Genomic DNA, 19,108 nt, shown 5'->3' with positions numbered 1-19,108 from the left:
TGTCTCTTTTTCTTTTTCAATTTTTTCAATTTTTTTTTTTTTTTTTTTTGGAGAGGGATAAGGAGTCTTTACTTTTTTAGAGACAGGGTCTTTTTCTGTTGCCTAGACTGGAGTACAGTGGCACGATCATAGCTCACTGTAACCATGAACTTCTGGTCTTAACTGATCCTCTTGCCTTGGCCTTCCAAAGGGCTGGGATTACAGGCATGTGCCACTGCTCTTGGCCTTACTTCTTAAGGTTGAGGCTGAAGTGAGGCATGTTTGAGCCACTGCACTCCAGTGTTTTTTGTTTAGGCATTAGCTATTGGCTTTGCACTGTTGAGGATGAAAAGCTAGCCCTTCAGAACACGGATCACTGAGGTTAAAAAAAGAGAAGCACTTTTTTTCCAATCTGCTTATCATCCCACCTCCACTTCCCATCCTCCTGTGTTTAGTGTTTACTTTTTTTTTTTTTTTTTTTTTTTTTTTTTTTTTTTGAGACGAAGTTTCGCTCTTGTTGCCCAGGCTGGAGTGCAATGGCATGATCTCGGCTCATGCAGAGGCAACCTCTGCCTCCCGGGTTCAAGCAATTGTCCTGCCTCAGCCTCCTGAGTAGCTGGGATTACAGGTGCATGCCACCATGCCTGGCTAATTTTTGTATTTTTAGTAGAGATGGGGTTTCACCATGTTGGTCAGGCTGGTCTTGAACTCCTGACCTCATGATCCGCCTATCTTGACCTCCCAAAGTGCTGGGATTACAGGCATGAGCCACCGAACCAGCCTCAGCATTTACATTATTATGATTTTTTTTTTTTTTTTGAGACGGAGTTTCACTCTTAATGCCCAGGCTGGAGTGCAATGGCGCGATCTTGGCTCACTGCAACCTCTGCCTGCTAGATTCAAGCAATTCTCCTGCTTCAGCCTCCCGAGTAGCTGGGATTACAGGCATGTGCCACCACACCTGGCTAATTTTGTATTTTTAGTAGAGATGGAGTTTCTCCATGTTGGTCAGGCTGGTCTTGAACTCCTGACCTCAGGTGATCTGCCCACCTCGGCCTCCCAAAATGCTGGGATTACAGACGTGAGCAACCATGCCTGGCCTCATTATTATGATTATTATGATTATACGAATACACGTATGATCCATGTGGATAGTTACAATTCTTTTTCTTTCCTGTACCATTTTTGTTTTCCCTGGAATTAATAACTGCCTTGTCCTCTCTGTTTGCTTAGTTTCCTGTGTACTCTAATTTATCGCCAAATTCTCCCTTAATTAATCTCTTATAAGGATATACAAACACTTAGGGATTTCATTTTGAAGAACTTTCTCAAAAAGCCCTTAGACCTGCTCCAGTCCAGAGAGGCGATCTTGAGGCTGCGCAATTGGGATCTCCCTTCACCTTTATCCTGGGGATCCCCTTTGCCTCTCTCTTGTGTTGACGTCCTGTTTCCTGGAACCTGTGTTTCCTCTTTCTATGTTTACTCTTCTTATTTTGATGGAGCTTTTTGAGAAAGAGTACCGGGAGGTAAATTTGTTGGGAACTTAAAAGCCTGAAAATGTCTGTTCTATTACTGCACTTAATTGAGAGTGTGGGCCGGGCGCAGTGGCTCATGCCTATAATCCCAACACTTTGGGCAGCCGAGGTGGGCGACCCACCTGAGGTGAGGAGTTTGAGACCAGCCTGGCCAACGTGGTGAAACCCCGTCTCTACTAAAAATACAAAACAAAACAAAACAAAACAAAAAAAACAAACCTAGCCAGCTGTGGCAGTGGGCACCTATAATCACAGCTACTCAGGAGGCTGAGGCAGGAGAATCACTGGAACCTGGGAGGCAGAGGTTGCAGTGAGCCGAGATCATACCACTGCACTCCAGTCTGAGTGGCAGAGTAAGACTCTATCTCAACAACAAAAAAATATTGAGAGTGTGGCTAGGTATAGGAAACGAGGTTGGAAATAATTTTTTTTTTTTTGAGACAGAGTCTTTCTCTGTCACCCAGGCTGTATGTAGTGCAGTGGTGTGATCTCGGCTCACTGCAACTTCGGCCTCCCAAGTTCAAGAGATTCTCCTCCCTCAGCCTCCTGAGTAGTTGGGATTACAGGCACACGCTACCACGTGTGGCTAATTTTTATATTTTTAGTAGAGATGGGGTTTCACCATGTTGGCCAGGCTGGTCTCAAACTCCTGACCTCAGATGATCCACCCACCTCGGCATCCCAAAGTGCTGGGATTACAGGCGTGAGCCACCGCACCCAGCTAATTTTTGTAGTTTTGGTAGAGAAAGGGTTTCGCCATGTTGCCCAGGCTGCTCCTGAACGCCCGAGCTCAAGTGATCTGCCTGCTTCAGCCTCGCAAAGTGCCAGGATTACAGGCGTGAGCCACCACACCTGGCCTTGGAAAATTTTGTTGAATAATTATTACTATTGATTTTAGATGATTTTATCCTTTCCAGATAATTATTTCTGTTATCACTTTCTGGAATTCTGGTTATTCAGATGTTGTATCCCATGGACTAATCCTTTAATTTTCTTACATTTTATTTTCCTTTCTTCTATCGCCTTTATTTATTTTTGTTTTTTATTTTAATTTTTTGAGATGGAGTCTCGCTCTGTCACCCAGGCTGGAGTGCAGTGGCACAATCTTGGCTCACTGCAACCTCTGCCTCCTGGGTGCAAGCGATTCTCCTGCCTCAGTCTCCCGAGTAGCTGGGACTACAAGCGCGTGCCACCATGCCCGGCTAATTTTTGTATTTTTAGTAGAGATGGAATTTCACCAGACTGGTCTTGAACTCCTGACCTCAGGTGACCTCAGGTGGTCCACCTGCCTCAGCCTCCCAAAGTGCTGGGATTACAGGCATGAGCCCTGTGCCTGGCCATGGTTGCAATATTAATAATTATTATAAATATTAATAATTTTTCCAGTGTCTTTCTTCTGCCATCACACTATGAAGTCAGAGACTTCCAAGTCTGTTTGTCTCCACCATTAAATACAAAAATTAAAAAATTAGCCAGATGTGGTGGCTAAGCTCAAAGGGCAAAAAAAAATAAAACTTAGTAAATTCATCACCTTATTTTCTAAACCTTTATCTCCTATGTTATCTCTTCCATGATTGGCATTACCATTTACTCTAATCCAAGAAGTGGATGGAACATAGGACAACTCCCAGAATGTGAAGTTTTCCTGCTACTACCCTTATTTCATGACAATTTTTCCTATTTTGAATTTCCCCAGCATTATTTATTATTATTATTACTATTTTTTGAGACAGAGTGTCGCTCTTTTTGCCCAGGCTGGAGTGCAATGGCACAATCTGGGCTCACTGCAACCTCTGCCTCCCAGGTTCAAGCAATTCTCTTGCCTCAGCCTCCCGAGTAGCTGGGTTTACAGGCATGCACCACCATGCCCAGCTAATTTTTGTATTTTTAGTAGAGATGGGGTTTCACCATGTTGGCCAGGCTGGTCTCGAACTCCTGACCTTGTGATCCACCCATCTTGGCCTCCCAAAGTGCTGGGATTACAGGCGTGAGCCACCGCGCCGGGCCACTATTATTATTGTTGTTGTTGTTGAGATGGAGTCTCGCTCTGTCGCCCCGGCTGGAGTGCAGTGGCACGATCTCCGCTCACTGCAACCTCTGCCTCCTGGGTTCACGCCATTCTCCTGCCTCAGCCTCCCGAGTAGCTGGGACTACAGGCGCCCGCCACCACGCCCAGCTAATTTTTTTTTTTTTTTTTTTTTTTTTTTTGTATTTTTAGTTGAGATGGGGTTTCACCGTGTTAGCCAGGATGGTCTCGATCTCCTGACCTCGTGATCCGCGCGTCTCGGCCTCCCAAAGTGTTGGGATTATAAGCATGAGCCACCGCGCCCTGCCATTATTATTATTTCTAAAGAAGAAGTTTCACTCATTGCCCAGGCTGGAGTGTGGTGGCATGATATCCACTCACTGCAACCTCCAGCTTCCTAGGTTCAAGCGATTCTCCTGCCTCAGCCTCCTGAGTAGCTGGGACTCCTTCCGAGTAGCTGGAACTACCACGGCTAATTTTTTGTATTTTAGTAGAGACGAGGTTTCACCATGTTGGCCAGAATGGTCTCCATCTCCTGACCTCGTGATCCGCCCGCCCGTGATCTCGGCCTCCCAAAGTGCTGGGATTACAGGACTGAGCCACCGCGCCCGTCCTAATTTTTGTATTTTTAGTAGAAACAGGGTTTCGCCCTGTTGAGGCTGGTGTCAAACTTTTGGGCTCAAGTGATCCACCGCCTGAGCCTCCTAAAGTGCTGGGATTACAGGAGTGAGCCACAGCGCCCGTCTGAAACTATTCTTAAAGCTTTCTTTCTATTCTTTCTTTCTTTTTTTTTTTTTTTTTGAGACTGAGTCTTGCTGTGTCGCCCAGGCTGGAGTGCAATGGTGCGATCTTGGCTCACTGCAACTTCTGCCTCCCAGGTTCAAGGTAGTCTCCTGCCTCAGCCTCCCGAGTATCTGGGATTACAGGCGCGTGTCACCACGCCCGGCTAATTTTTGTATTTTATTAGATGCGGGGTGGGGGGGGGTGGGTTTCACCATTTTGGCCACGCTGGTCTCGAACCCCTGACCTCAGGTGATCCGAGGACCTCAGGTGATCCACCCGCCTCGGCCTCCCAGAGCGCTGGGATTACAGGCGTGAGCCACCGCGCCCGGCCAAAACTTTCATTGTATCACAATCTCTTCAAGGTAAGAGCCATGACTCTTAAATCTACTACAGTACAGAGTTACAGATTCTTAAAATATCGGCGATGCATACGCGAAGAGGGTAAAGCTCAGCGCGTGCGCACCAAGCACCTTTTTCCTTGCGGCGACTCCTCTTCTTTTTTTTTTTTTGGAGCGTGCGCACCAAGAAAGACAAAGGTGGGGAAAGTGACCAAGCAGTCGTTCAGGCGCATGCCCATCCCTAACTTGTCCAAGCCCGGTGGGGCCAGCGGCGGCGGAGTGGGTGTGGCCTGAGCGCTGTGTGACTGTGCGGCCGCCGCCCAATCGGACTGAGCGAGCCCGGCCCCTCCCTCCCCCTGATTGGTTGGTTCTCAGTGTTGTGGGGCGGGGAAAGGAAGAGACGGGGCGGCTGGGCGGTGGAGCGGTGAAGAAAGAAGGCTAATCTTGTTCTGCGCAAGCGCTAGCAAGCGACCAGGAGGGGGAGTGAGAGAGTGAAAGGGAATGTGGAAGCCCCGATGCGCTGGCTGGCGCTAGCTGGGGCTCTAACCTTGACGCCTGCGCCGTGGCCCTCGGGGCCCCGCGCGCAGCGGGCGGGTGCCCGGTGCGCCTGCGCAGTAGGCGGCGGTGGCAGGGGGAGGTGGAGGCTGTGGAGCGGCAGCGGCAGCAGCGGGTCCCGGGACTGAGGCAGCAGCGGGGGCGGCGGCGGGCGGAAGCTGAGGTGACGAAGGCAGCGGCGGCGGCGGCCGTTTCCCTCACGGTGGCGGAGACCAAGGCGGCGGCGGCGGACGGGGAGCGGCCCGGCCCCGGCCCCCTGCTCGTTGGCTGTGGCAGGGCCGCCGTGGGGCCGGCCCGGCTCCCGCCCCCCGCGGCTCCCCCTCCGGCTCCTCCTCCGGGGAGACGCCGGGGGCCTGGCCCGGCCCGCACTCAGACTGCTGCTGCAGCCGCCGCCGGGGGAGTCGGAGGCGGTGGCGGCGCCATGGGCGGCCTGGCCTCTGGGGGGGATGTGGAGCCGGGACTGCCCGTCGAGGTGCGCGGCTCCAACGGGGCCTTCTACAAGGTGAGACGGCGCGCCGACTGGGGACGCCGGTCCTTAGCCCCCTCCCCTGGCCGGAGCAGGAACGCGTGGGGCGGGATCGAGCTTCTGGAGCTGAGTCCTGGCCCTTAGAATCTTGGACCCTTGCTCCAACCCGCAGCCTTCCCTGGGAGACCGCTTAGAGTGAACCCTGTTCCTCTTATTTTTGACCCCTGTAAGGCACCTGCACCTGCTTCTACCCCCATCTCAGGGAGAATGAACTTCAGGCCATTATTGTCCCTGGCTTGGCGCTCCCGGCTCCGCAGGAGAGACCCCTTTACCCAGCTTCTAATTGACTGTGTCCGTTGTCTGGTGGAAGACATACCTTAGACCTTAATCACATCTTCCCCACGGTCCAAGCACATGGAGAATTGTCTTTCTTCCACACGGTCCCCTTGGGAAGGCCCTCTGTCCCGTATCAGATCCTTTCGTCTTCCTCAGAGAGGCCTCTGCCTACTGGCTCTGGAACACTCACCCCACTTTCATCTTATATTCCGGTTCCCAAGCCAAGGAGAAATGGTCAGATCCATTTACGACGTTTGGCATCTTTGACCTCAGGAACCCTGGGTTGGATCAGTCAAGTTGCTTCCCAGCCAGCCGTAAGGTGGCATCTTTCGCAAGTCTCTCACCCCACCACACCTTGATCTCAAGGCCCACTGGTCTACCATTCTACTCAGGAATGGATTTGAAGTCTCATTTAGACCTCAGATACCTTCAGGTCATTCATATAGTTTCTTCGTCTTGAGGCATGTAAGCTTCATAGTCATAATCTCTAAAAGGATCTCTGAAAGGAAGCTTATGAGGTTCCCTTCTGTTTATCTTAAGATTTCCACTTCTTGAAGACTCTTGGCCAACTATCCCAGTTCGGGAATCTGACAACCTTTTTTGGAAGACGGGATCATCTTTCAAAGACCCTTCCTTATTTCACCTCCCCCTTTGCCCAGGATTTGGTTCCTTAGAACTCCTTATAATACCACCTTCCTTATCTGCTCTGAATCTATTTTCTAGGACATTTTTTTCCCATTTAGATTAAGCCAGAGAGAGCCCTTTCTTGCCTCCCAAGAGTTTTTCTTTGTGTGACTGTTGGTATTCTGAACCTCTTTTGGATTTGATGCCTGGAATTGTCCTAGAGACTCCTGATTTCTGTCTCATTCTTTGATTTCACCCTGGGGAGCTGGGGAAGAGATACCTTCCCATGGCATCATTTGTTAAGAGTGGATCCCCCTTCCCCCTTTCCTTCAGTTCCCCTCAGGCCTTTTTCCCCCACTGTAGTCCTCTCTAGTTTCTCATGCCCTTGGAAATGTCTTTCTTTGACTCCTTCTCTAAGTCATATTTTTCTATAACTGCAGAGGGTCTTGTAATTTCTCTTGGGTGATTTCTGCCTGTACTTCAGTTGCTAAGTGCATTGTAGTCTTTTTTTTTTTTTTTTTTTTTTGAGACGGAGTCTCGCCCTATTGCCCAGGCTGGAGTGCAGTGGTGCGATCTTGGCTCACTGCAAGCTCCGCCTCCCTGGTTCACGCCATTCTCCTGCCTCAGCCTCCCGAGTAGCTGGGACTACAGGTGCCCACCACCATGCCCGGCTATTTTTTTGTATTTTTAGTAGAGACGGGGTTTCACTGTGTTAGCCAGGATGGTCTCGATCTCCTGACCTAGTGATCCACCTGCCTCGGCCTCCCAAAGTGCCGGGATTACAGGCGTGAGCCACCGCGCCCGGCCATTGTAGTCATTTTTTACTCTTCATGCTTACCCATTTTTGCCTTACTTCCCTCATCAGATTTATTTCTCTGCAGTGACTGTGGGTACCCATGTCTAACTTACCTTCTCAATTCAAGTTTTTAGCTTTTTCTCCTAATATTTCTGTATTCCTGTGTAATCCCCAGGAATCACCTTATTCCCTGTCTAGCTGAAGGAAGCTCCCTGCTGATCTCTTTTTGTCATTTTGTGCATACTTGCCTAACTCTTGGGACTTTTTCTTCTAGCCTGCCTCCATAGCATTTTTGTTTTCTTTGGCAAAAGTCTCTAATTCCTTTCTGCTTTTGATAGAGCACATTTGTCTCTCATATCCTTTTCCCCAAACTTGCATTACCTTTGTTGAAATAGCTTCCTAAAGTGGCCCTCCCTGTTTACCTTGGTATCTTTTCCTTCATCTGGGTCCTTACCACCCCCAAATTCTGAGTTCCAAGAAAAGTGATTCTTAAGTTGAGTCCAAGATCAAGATACGATGTTTGCTTTGTTCTAGGAAGCGTAGGAGCCCTGCACAGCTGGGAAAGATTGGTATCCAGTTCAAATGAACTGTATGAGATGGCTGGGAAGGGACACGTTTTCCGTTCCACATATAAGTGTCCAGCAGAAAGTCTCTCTGAATCTTTTCCCTTTCTCCTGTGTGCTGTGGCAGTGATAGACTTGAATAGATGGTGACCAGGATACTGTGATTCAGAGAGTAGAGTTTGGGGTTGAGCTGAAAGCCAGGTAATGTGGTAATGTGGATCTGGGCAGGTTAGCATTTTCTGCCCTGTTTCTGAGTTAAAAACCACAAATCCCTAAATTCAGGCTAATCTTCCACTCTCAGTACCCTACAGATACTTATCCGTTTTGACCTTGCTGCTGATTTAATATTCATGACTCAGCAAACTTGGGATGGGTCAGGGAGTATTTACACTGCTTCTGGAATTGTACATTTGGGAAGGTCCCTTTCTCCACTCTCAGAATTGGGCCCTGTTGTCAGTTTTCTTTTCTTTCTTTTCCTTTTTTTTTTTTTATTTGAGACAGGGTCTCCCTCTGTCATCCAGGCTGGAGTACAGTGGCGTGATGTCATCTCACTGCAGCCTCCGCCTCCCAGGTTCAAGTGATTCTTGTGCCTCAGCCTCCCGAGTAGCTGGGATTACAGGTGTGCAACACCATGCCTGGCTAATTTTTGTATTTTCAGTAGAGACGGGGTTTCGCTATGTTGGCCAGGCTGGTTTCTGACTCCTGACTTCAAGAGATTCGCCCGCCTTGGCCTCCCAAGGTGCTGGGATTACAGGCGTGAGCCACCACACCCTCCCGTCAGTTTTCTTAAAGGATAAAATGTTAGATCTGGGATCTAAGTTATTTTGTAGCTATCTGAAAATTAAGTTTGTCAGAATTTACTCTTTTTTTCCGTCTTTTTTTTTTTCATGTCAGACTGGCATCCGTAACAAGGGTTGAGGGAGGCATACCTCACACGTGAGCTTGAAACCTCAGTCATCATGCTTAAGACGTACAAAATGGTCTAATGTATTTTATTCTTTAAGTTGTACTCTCCCAAATGAAGTATTCACCGTCCAGGGCGCCATCTTCCTACTCCAAACCTCATCTGGATATCCTAATCCCCATTCCTTTCTTAATCAACATGGCATCCTCAGCTTCAGTACTTGGTTTTTACTCAGACTGTTCCTGCTCTTCTCCTAGAACCCCCTCCTTTGCTTTGGGAGTCTAGAACTAGAAGACGGTGAAGGTGGGGACCAATTTTATATCTTCTAATTTGAGGAAACCAAAGTACCTAGGAACCTGGGGCTCTCTCTTCCTCTGCTGGCTTGGTGCCAGGCTCCAGAAGCCAAAGCCAGGTGATGCTATGGCCACTGAATCAAGTTATCCTCTGGATCTAGGTGGCTCCCTAATACATTCCACCCACCTGCTCTTGCCTTCCCCTGCTTATTTTCACAATGAGCGTAGACTGAGCAGAACTTGGGGCTCACTTCCACCACAGATACCCTTGGAGAAAAAAACTAGTATGGGATGAATGGGTGGAATTTAGGAGCAGAGACAGGATTGGAATATGAAGTTGGGGACAGAGCTAGTTTTGGAGACTAATTGAAGGAAAAAGACCCTGGAAATAAAAGGGTTGAGTGAGATTTGGTTGAACTGCTGAGTAATGTGAGAGATTACTCCATTCTGAGCTTTGCATTTCTGCCTTGGAAGTCATGGTAGCTGGGAAAACTAGGGTAATATTGCTGCTCACCCTGGGGCCAAGCCTAACATGGTGGAGGAGAATTGGATTACACCATAGGCATAGCCGATTTGAATATATCTAGGAGTAGAAATCTCTCCACAAAAGCAGTAAATTAGTGATTCTCATCTCTGTCTCTTTTCCACTTCTTTCTGTCAGTGTAACTCCTGCCTTGATAAACTACTTCTAAGGCTTGGAGTAGACATTTTGGGTAAAGAATTGGATAAAGTCAGCGGAAGAGGCTGGTTGGAATAATTCTAGAAATCCAGACGACCCTGCAGCCTCTGCCTCCTGGCTTCAAGTGATTCTCATATCTCAGCCACCCTGAATAGCTGAGGTTACAGCCATGTGCCACCACGCCTGGCTAATTTATATGTGTGTGTGTGTGTATATATATATGTATACATATACATGTGTATATATATGTATACATATATACATGTATATATATGTATACATATACATGTATATATATGTATACATATATACATGTATATATATGTATACATATACATGTATATATATGTATACATATACACATGTATATATGTATACATATATACATGTATATATGTATACATATATACATGTATATATGTATACATATATACATGTGTATATGTATACATATATACATGTGTATATGTATACATATATGTATGTGTATATACATATATGTATGTGTATATACATGTATATATACATATATGTATGTGTATATATATGTATATGTATACATATATATATAGTAGCAATGGGGTTTTGCCATATTGGCCAGACTGGTCTCGAACTCCTGGCCTCAGCTGATCTACCGACCTCGGCCTCCAAGTGTTGGGATTACAGGGAAAAGAAGAGGGAATGGATAAAATATTAGTGGTTGTGGGAGTGGGGAGGACACTTGAGCAGGAGCTAAGGGAAGAACCCAAAAGGGAAGAGACACCCAGGCAAGTAGAAGTAAAAGTGCCTCAGAAGACTTGAGAACAGTCGGAGTCGGCATTAAACCTGAATGAACATGCTCATAACTCAGGTTCTTTTTGAAAAAGGAAAAAAATCTGAATGAAGAGTAGAAAAAACATTTCTGGAGAAGAGAATGTCAGAGAAAGAAAAAGCATGGGTAAAAAAGAGGCCAGGAAGTACCAGTAGTAATTAAAGCCTTGGGCAGTAGTAAGGCTCTAAGAAAGAACATTCAGTCAAGAATGATCTTGACTGACTGCAGCCTCTATAGCAAGACATATCCCTAAAGACGAGAAAGGTGGCTTGTATGAAGAGTGAAATGCAGGCTTAGATTTTCCCATCGTAAGGAAATAGCAATCTGGTAAGTGTTTGTGATTGATTAGTTCTATGAGGTGGGAGCTGTGCATTTGCCAAGGGCATTTTTGGTGTTTTCTCTCCTAAGCTTAGCCTTTGTCCCTAGCAGCAAAGCTCATGAATAGTTCTTGTGTATTAGCCTTTTGAAACCTCTAATTCTTTTATTTTTGTTTATTTATTTTGTTTTTTGAGTCACGGTCTTGCTGTGTTGCCCAAGCTATGGAGTGCAGTGGTGCAATCACAGCTCACCACAGCCTCGACCTCCCTGGCTCAAGTGATCCTCCCACCTTAGCCTCCTAAATAGCTGGGACTACAGGCACAAGCCATCATACCCTGCTAGTTTTTAAATTTTTTGCAGAGGTGAGGTTTCCCTGTGTTGTATGGGCTCTCTAATTTTTTTAAAAAACATCTTTATTGAGCTGAAATTGACATACAACAAAGTAGACATATTTAAAGTGTGCCATTTGTTAAGTTTTGACATGTATGTAACTGAGTCCATCACTGCAATCAAAGGAATGAACATTTCTGTCACTCCCAAAAGTCCTCCATCAACTACCAATCTTCTGTCATTATATATTAAATTGCCCTTCCTGATTTTTGATAGAAATGAAAAGGCAGTTCAATTCAGCTAAGAAAGGATAGTCTTTTCTTTTCTTTTCTTCTTTTCTTCTTTTTTTTTTTTTTTTTTTGAGGCAGAGTTTGCCCTGTTGTCCAGGCTGCAGTGCGATGGCATGATCTTGACTGACTGCAGTCTCTAACTCCTGGCTTCAAGTGATTTTCATGCCTCAGCCACCCTGAATAACTGAGGTTACAGCCATGTGCCACCACACCTGGCTAATTTATATATTATTATTATTTTTTTTTTTTAGTAGCGATGGGATTTTGCCATATTGGCCAGACTAGTCTCGAACTCATGGCCTCAGCTGATCTGCCAGCCTCGGCCTCCCAGTGTTGGGATTACAGGCGTGTGCTACCACCCCTGGCCAGAAAGGATAGTCTTCAACAGACAGTGCTGGAACAAGATATCTTTAGGTAAAAAATGGGCTGGGCACATTGGTCACACCTGTAATTCCAACATTCTTGGAGGCTAAGGCGGGTGCATTGCTTGAGTCCAGGAGTTCAAGACCAGCCTGGGCAACGTAGCGAAACCCCATCTCTATTAAAAAAAAAATTTAATTAAAAAATATATTAAAAATAAAAAAAAGTGGCCTGGTGCGATGGTTCATACCTGTAATCCCAGCACTTTGGGAGGCTGAGGCGGGTGGATCACCAGAGGTCGGGAGTTTGAGACCAGTCTGACGAACATGGAGAAACCCTGTCTCTCTTAAAAATACAGAATTAGCCAGGGTGGTGGCCCATGCCTGTAATCCCAGCTACTTGGGAGGCTGAGGCAGAATTGCTTGAACCTGGGAGGCGGAGGTTGCGGTGAGCCAAGGTTGCACCATTGCACTCCAGCCTGGGCAACAAGAGCGAAACTCTGTCTCAAAAAAATAAATAAAAATTTAAAAATTTAAAAAACATTGATCAATACCTCATCTTATATATAAAATTTAATTCAAAATGGATCATAGGCTGGGCACAGTGGCTCACATCTTTAATTCCAGCTTTGGGAGGCTGAGGCAGATGGATCACCTGAGGTCAGGAGTTCGAGACCAACCTGGCCAAGATGGTGAAACCCCGTCTCTACTAAAAATATAAAAAATTAGCCTGGTGTGGTGGCGGTTGCCTGTAATCTCAGCTACTCGTGAGGCTGAGGCAGGAGAATTGCTTGAACCCGGGGGGTGGAGGTTGCAGTGGGCCAAGATTGCGCCATTACACTCCAGCCTGGGTGACAGAGTGAGACTCTGTCTAAAAATAAAGGATTATAGATGTAAATGTAAAACAAAAAACTAAAAGTTTAAGAAGAAGACATAAGAGAAAACCTTTGTGGCCTTGGATTAGGCAAAGATTTCTTTTTCTTTTTCTTTTTTTTTTTTTGAGATGGAGTTTTGCTCTTGTTGCCCAGGCTGGAGTGCAATGGCATGATCTTGGCTCACTGCAACCTCTGACTCTCAGGTTCAAGTGATTCTCTTTCCTCAGCCTCCCAAATAGCTGGAATTACAGGTATGCACCACCACACCTGGCTAATTTTTGTATTTTTAGTAGAGACGGGGTTTCACCATGTTGGCAGGCTGGTCTCGAACTCCTGACCTCAGGTGATCTGCCTGCCTCGTCCTCCGAAAGTGCTGGGATTATAGGCGTGAGCCACTGTGCCTGGCCTGGGCAAAGATTTCTTAGATATGAAACCAAAAGCACAGTTGATAAAATAATAAATTCATAAGCTAGACCTTTTTCAAAATTAGAAATCCCTAATTGTATGTGAAAAATAGGGAGAAGGTAGAAAAATTGGGAGCATAGGGGTGAATGCATGGCTTTGGCCTCCTTAGTGAGGACACAGACCACAGGAGGTGGATCAGCTGTTCAGTCATCCCTCTTGCTCTTGTCAAAATATCAAGATTGGAGTCTTCCATAAATTTTATTATCCTTTATAAATTATCAGTGTCATTCTAGATTCAATTCTAGTATTAAAAAACCGATGTTTTAAAATTGAGTCTTAATTTTTCCTTCTGTAAATTGTGTTCATCACAATTTTGAACTTGTCTAGTGTTCCAATTATTGTCTTAGGACCCATGCATCAGGGCGGCGAGTCTGCTCAGATCTCTTGCTGTATTGCGGAGGTAGGCCCTTCTCTCTCGACAGATCCTCATGTCCTCTAGGTGTTCCAGGACAGCCTCACACTGTCTCATGGGATATTCTTAGCCTTGCTGAATGTTGTTGGTATTTTAATTGAACTCTGGCAGGCTGCTTAGCACAACAGGAGGCAGACAGATAGGGAGGCCCCTGTGGGAGCCTGAGTAGATCACTGGTTTCCAGGGTGTTCTGATGCAGGTGGTACATACACCTCTCCATGACAATATCATTTCCGTTCTCTGTTTGACTGCCCATATTCTTTCCCCAGTGCAGCCTTTCAGGCTGTCTCATTACACCACTTGTGTCCCTATCTAAAACTCAAGTTTAAGGTTTTGTGGTGTCTTATTCCCTTGATGGCTAAGGTGGAAGTAAAAGGTCATTTTATTTTTTTTGCTTTTTTCTAAAATCCATTCTAGGGCTTTGTGAAGGATGTCCATGAAGACTCTGTCACCATCTTCTTTGAAAACAAGTAAGACCTTGGGAATAGAGAATCCAGCATACTAGGTCCTAGAAGGAGAGTGGAGAAGAGGGGGCAGCTGAGTCCTATGAGGCATGTAATAGGTTGGGAGAGCTGAGGGTTTGGGTGGGAACTCATATGGATCCCAGGAGAGGAAAGGGCTGAGAATTTGGTGAGGGTGGGGGCATTTGACCCAGTATTTAGAGTCTAGAAAGAGATGGAAGACACTACTATGGAGCAGGGCCTGGGGTTTAGCCTCTAATTATCCAGATAGGTGGAACTCGCCCAGCTGAGGCAATAACCCTTTTGTAAAGAAATGGGCAACCATATCAGTCAGAGTAGCTTTTTCATATTATTGTTTCTATTATAGCTGGCAGAGTGAGAGACAAATTCCTTTTGGGGATGTCCGGCTACCACCTCCAGCTGACTATAATAAGGAGATCACAGAAGGGGATGAAGTGGAGGTAAGGGCTGTGGAGTACACCTTTCTAAATGTCACTTTTCCCCAGGATTCTAGGCTTTTCTCTGGTTGGTTCATGTTCCTTCCTCCCCAACTAAGCCATATCCAGCCATGTAGCCTATGGAAATGTAAAATGCAACAGTTCCCCTTTTATCACTGTTGTGATCAGCCAAACTCTCAGGAACATCCCCAGTTTCAGGCGATTTGCCTTCCATTTATGGTAACGGCATCTAAAATCCAGTGCCCTCTGATTTTTGTTGTTGTTGTTGTTGTTGTTGTTTTGAGATGGAGTCTTGCTCTGTTGCCCAGGCTGGAGTGCAGTGGCGCGATCTCAGCTAACTGCAACCTCCGCCTCTTGGGTTCAAGCAATTCTTCCACCTCAGCCTCCCAAGGAGCTGGGATTACAAGCACCTGCCATCATGCTTGGGTAATTTTTGCATTTTTGTAAAGACATGGTTTCACCATGTTGGCCAGGCTAGTCTTGAATTTCTGACTTCAGGTGATCCACCCGCCTCAGCTTCCCAAAGTGCTGGGATTACAGGCATGAGCCACCATGCCCTGCCATCCTCTGATTTTAATTAGTTCCTTCCTCTGGTTTCTTGTATCCTTGGTTTAAGATACATCCCAGGCTGGATGCAGTGGCTCACACCTGAAATCCCAGCACTTTGAGAGGTCGAGTGGGGCAGATCACCTGAGGTCAGGAGTTCAAGACCAGCCTGGCCAACATGGTGAAACCCCATCTCTACTAAAAATACAAAAAATTAGCTGGGCGTGGTGGCGGGCGCCTGTAATCCCCGCTACTTGGGAGGCTGAGGCAGGAGAATCGCTTGAACCCAGGAAGTGGAGGTTGCAGTGAGCTGAGATTGTGCCATTGCACTCCAGCCTGAGCACCAAGAGCGAAACTCTGTCTCAAAAAAAAAAAAAAAAAGATGCATCCCAAATATCTTTTTTTTCTTTTTGAGATGAAGTCTCACTCTGTTGCCCAAGCTGGAGTGCAGTGGCGTGGTCTCAGCTCACTGCAACCTCCACCTCCTGGTTCAAGTGATTCTCCTGCCTCAGCCTCCTGTGTAGCTTGGAGTACAGGCATGTGCCACCACACCTGGCTAATTTTTGTATTTTTAGTAGAGGTGGGGTTTTACCATGTTGGCCAGGCTGGTCTTGAACTCCTGACTTCAGGTGATCAGCCCACCTCAGCCAAAGTCCTGGGATTATGGGCATAAGCCACCGCGCTTGGCCTCTTTTTTTTCGTGGAAGTGGGGTCTCACTGTGTTGCCCAGATCGTTCTTGAACTCCTGAGCTCAAGAGATCCTCCCACCTTGGCCTTCCAAAGTGCTGGGATTATAAGCGTGAGCCACTGTGCCCAGCAGCCCCAAATATCTTAATGGTTGTTCTATTGTTTATGTTGCCCAAGCTGGTCTTGAACTCCTGGGCATAAGCAGTCCTTTTGCCTCAGCCTCCCAAAGCGCTGAGATTACAGGTGTGAGCCCCACCGTGCCCGGCCTCCTCATCCCTTTCTTGATGCTTTTGGGTGGTCTTCAATATCTCTTTGATTCTCTACTTTTCTTTAGGTTTATTCTCGAGCCAATGAACAGGAACCTTGTGGCTGGTGGCTGGCCCGGGTGCGGATGATGAAGGGAGATGTGAGTGACTGGGAATGCCTTTGGAGAACTACTGAAACAAATATTTTATTCATAGAAAGTTGCTCAGGTCATCCACAACTTCTCCTTTTTTACCATGTGCCAGTTCTATGTCATTGAATATGCTGCCTGTGATGCCACCTACAATGAAATTGTTACCCTGGAGCGACTTCGGCCAGTTAATCCCAATCCCCTTGCAACCAAAGGCAGCTTCTTCAAGGTTACCATGGCTGTGCCCGAGGATCTGAGAGAAGCGTGAGTGTTAAGGATGGTGGGAATGAGGGCCCTCTTTACAGCCCTAATCTCTGGCTTTATTTCTCCCAGGCATCACTCCCACTTTGCAGTTTTCTCTGTTGTTCCCCTGGCCCTCTACTAGAGCCCTTCTTGCTAAGAAGACACTTAGTTTCTTTATTTTCCCATCCTTGTTCTTTAACTGTGGTGTCCCTTTTCTTTTCTTTTCCTTTCTTTCTTTTCTTTTTTTTTTTTTATGGAGACAGAGTTTTGCTCTTGTTGCCCAGGCTGGAGTGCAGTGGCACAATCTCGGCTCACCGCAACCTCCACCTCCTAGGTTCAAGCGATTCTCCTGCCTCAGCCTCCCGAGTAGCTGGGATTACAGGCATGCACCACCACACCCGGCTAATTTTGTATTTTTAGTAGAGACAGGGTTTCTCCATGTTGGTCAGGCTGGTCTCAAACTCCTGACCTCAAGTGATCCGCCTGCCTCAGCCTCCCAAAGTGTTGGGATTACAGGCATGAGCCACCGTGCCCGGCCCAGTCCCTTTTCTTTTCTTATTTACTCAGCCCTGCTCCTCTGAATTTTTTTTTTTTTTAATAGAGACAGGGTCTCACTATGTTGCCCATGCTAGTCTTGAACTCCTGACTTCAAGTGATCATCCTGCCCTAGCCTCCCAAAGTGCTAGGATTACAGGTGCAAACCACCATGTCCAGCCTCCCCCGAACTCTTCACTGTACTCTCTGCATTCTGCCCTCTGAGTACTTTTTTCCTCTGCAGCTGCTCCAATGAAAACGTCCATAAAGAGTTCAAGAAAGCCCTGGGAGCCAACTGCATCTTTCTCAACATCACAAACAGTGAGCTCTTCATTCTGGTGAGTTTATTCTGCCTGAATTTCACATAAGCCTTTTGAACATTTTTTCTTTTTCCCTTTTTAACCCTTTTGCAGAAAGAGAAGGGCTTAAATGTGCTTATATTTATTTGTCAAGAGGACTTTATTGCTCCTGACTCCTACAGGCCCAGGTAGCCCTACCTTTTTTTTTTTCTTTTTTTTGAGACGAAGTCTCACTCTTGTCGCCCAGGCTGGAGAACAATGGCACGATCTCGGCTCACTGCAACCTCCACCTCCCGGGTTCAAGCAATTCTCCTGCCTCAGCCTCCTGAGTAGCTGGGATTACAGGTGTGCGTCACCACGCCGGCTAATTTTTTTTTTTTGAGATGGAATCTCACTCTGTCGCCCAGGCTGGAGTGCAGTGGCGTGATCTCGGCTCACTGCAACCTCCACCTCCCAGATTGAAGCGATTCTCCTGCCTCAGCCTCCCGAGTAGCTGGGATTACAGGCGCCTGCCATCGCGCCTGGCTAATTTTTTTTTGTATTTTTAGTAGAGACAGGGTTTCACCATGTTGGCCAGGCTGGTCCTGAACTGCTGATCTCCTGATCCACCCGCCTCGGCCTCCCAAAGTGCTGGGATTACAGACATGAGCCACCGCGCCCGACATGCCCGGCTAATTTTTGTATTTTTAGTAGAAACAGGGTTTCACCATATTGGTCAGGCTGGTCTTGAACTCCTGACGTCATGATCCGCCCGCCTTGGCCTCCCAAAGTGCTGGGATTACAGGCGTGAGCCACCACGCCCGGCCTCTGACCTTTTTTTTTTAAACCTGATAATCATGTTGCCATCTGGGTTAGAGACCCTCTCTTGATATTTGGACTTTCAGAAATAGAGTATGTAGCTCTCACCTTATGCTTGCTCCTTGCTTTCTCTCTAAACCATTTTCCTTCAGTACCCTGATAGTCAGCCTTTGTGGGACTGACAATGAGTCTCCTCCTTCCTAGCTTCATTTCTTTTTTTTTTTTGAAGACAGAGTATTGTTCTGTCACCAGGCTAGAGTGCAGTGGCGCAGTCTCGGCTCACTGCAACCTCCGACTCCCGGGTTCAAGCGATTCTCCTGCCTCAGCCTCTGGAGTAGCTGGGATTATAGGCATGCGCCACCACGCCCAGCTAATTTTTGTATTTTTAGTAAAGACAGGGTTTCACCACGTTGGCCAGGATGGTCTCGATCTCATGACCTCGTGATCCGCCTGCCTTGGCCTCTCAAAGTCCTGGGATTGCAGGCATGAGCTACTGTGCCCGGTCTCCTAGCTTCATTTCTTAACCCTTTTCCCGGGACTTAGGCTTCCTGATTTCTAGTCCCTGGCTCTCCCTTAGTGTTTATTCCAAGCCAATTTTAATGACTTTCCCACTGGTTTCCTCCCAGTCAACCACAGAAGCCCCTGTGAAGCGAGCATCTCTGCTGGGTGATATGCATTTCCGAAGCCTGCGCACCAAACTGCTACTTATGTCCCGCAATGAAGAAGCTACCAAGCACCTAGAGGTAACTTTTAGCTCCTTTTCCTTCTGCTGAAGGGTATTGTCTTCCTCCCTTCCTACCCTGTCCTCCACCCATGCTCTTGTGTTTACAGAACAAAGACTAAGGCTTTTTCTGGGCAATTAAACCTGGGTCAGCTATTTTATCTCAGACTCCTCCAGATGGCAGAGCTCTATCATGGTATAGTGCAATTATTTTCAAATTTCTTTTAGCC

At 46.8% G+C, this 19,108-nt stretch overlaps 1 protein-coding gene and 1 pseudogene across 4 annotated transcripts in view; one reads left to right on the top strand and one right to left on the bottom strand.

Annotated features, from left to right (window-relative positions):
• Window positions 1-5,230: 5,230 nt before the first annotated feature.
• Window positions 5,231-19,108, top strand: part of FXR2 (FMR1 autosomal homolog 2) — a 23,826-nt gene continuing 9,948 nt past the window's right edge. The window contains exons 1-7 of one of the 4 annotated variants that reach the window (XM_016931458.3): window positions 5,231-5,718; window positions 14,155-14,207; window positions 14,566-14,659; window positions 16,224-16,295; window positions 16,399-16,547; window positions 17,305-17,398; window positions 18,784-18,900. In XM_016931458.3, the coding sequence (XP_016786947.1) occupies window positions 5,638-5,718; window positions 14,155-14,207; window positions 14,566-14,659; window positions 16,224-16,295; window positions 16,399-16,547; window positions 17,305-17,398; window positions 18,784-18,900 (660 nt within the window). In that variant the 5' untranslated portion in view covers window positions 5,231-5,637. Of the gene's footprint in view, window positions 5,719-14,154; window positions 14,289-14,565; window positions 14,660-16,223; window positions 16,296-16,398; window positions 16,548-17,304; window positions 17,399-18,783; window positions 18,901-19,108 lie in introns of those variants that run through there. The other 3 variants (XM_016931459.4, XM_016931460.4, XM_063799534.1) reach the window with 3 other exon arrangements.
• LOC112206198 (small nucleolar RNA U13) lies at window positions 8,890-8,983 on the bottom strand (annotated as a pseudogene).

Source organism: Pan troglodytes, chromosome 19 (assembly GCF_028858775.2).
Source record: "Pan troglodytes isolate AG18354 chromosome 19, NHGRI_mPanTro3-v2.0_pri, whole genome shotgun sequence".
NCBI lineage: Eukaryota > Metazoa > Chordata > Mammalia > Primates > Hominidae > Pan > Pan troglodytes.
The sequence above is the reverse complement of the archived record's forward strand: the minus strand, read 5'-3'. Positions and strand labels throughout refer to the sequence as shown.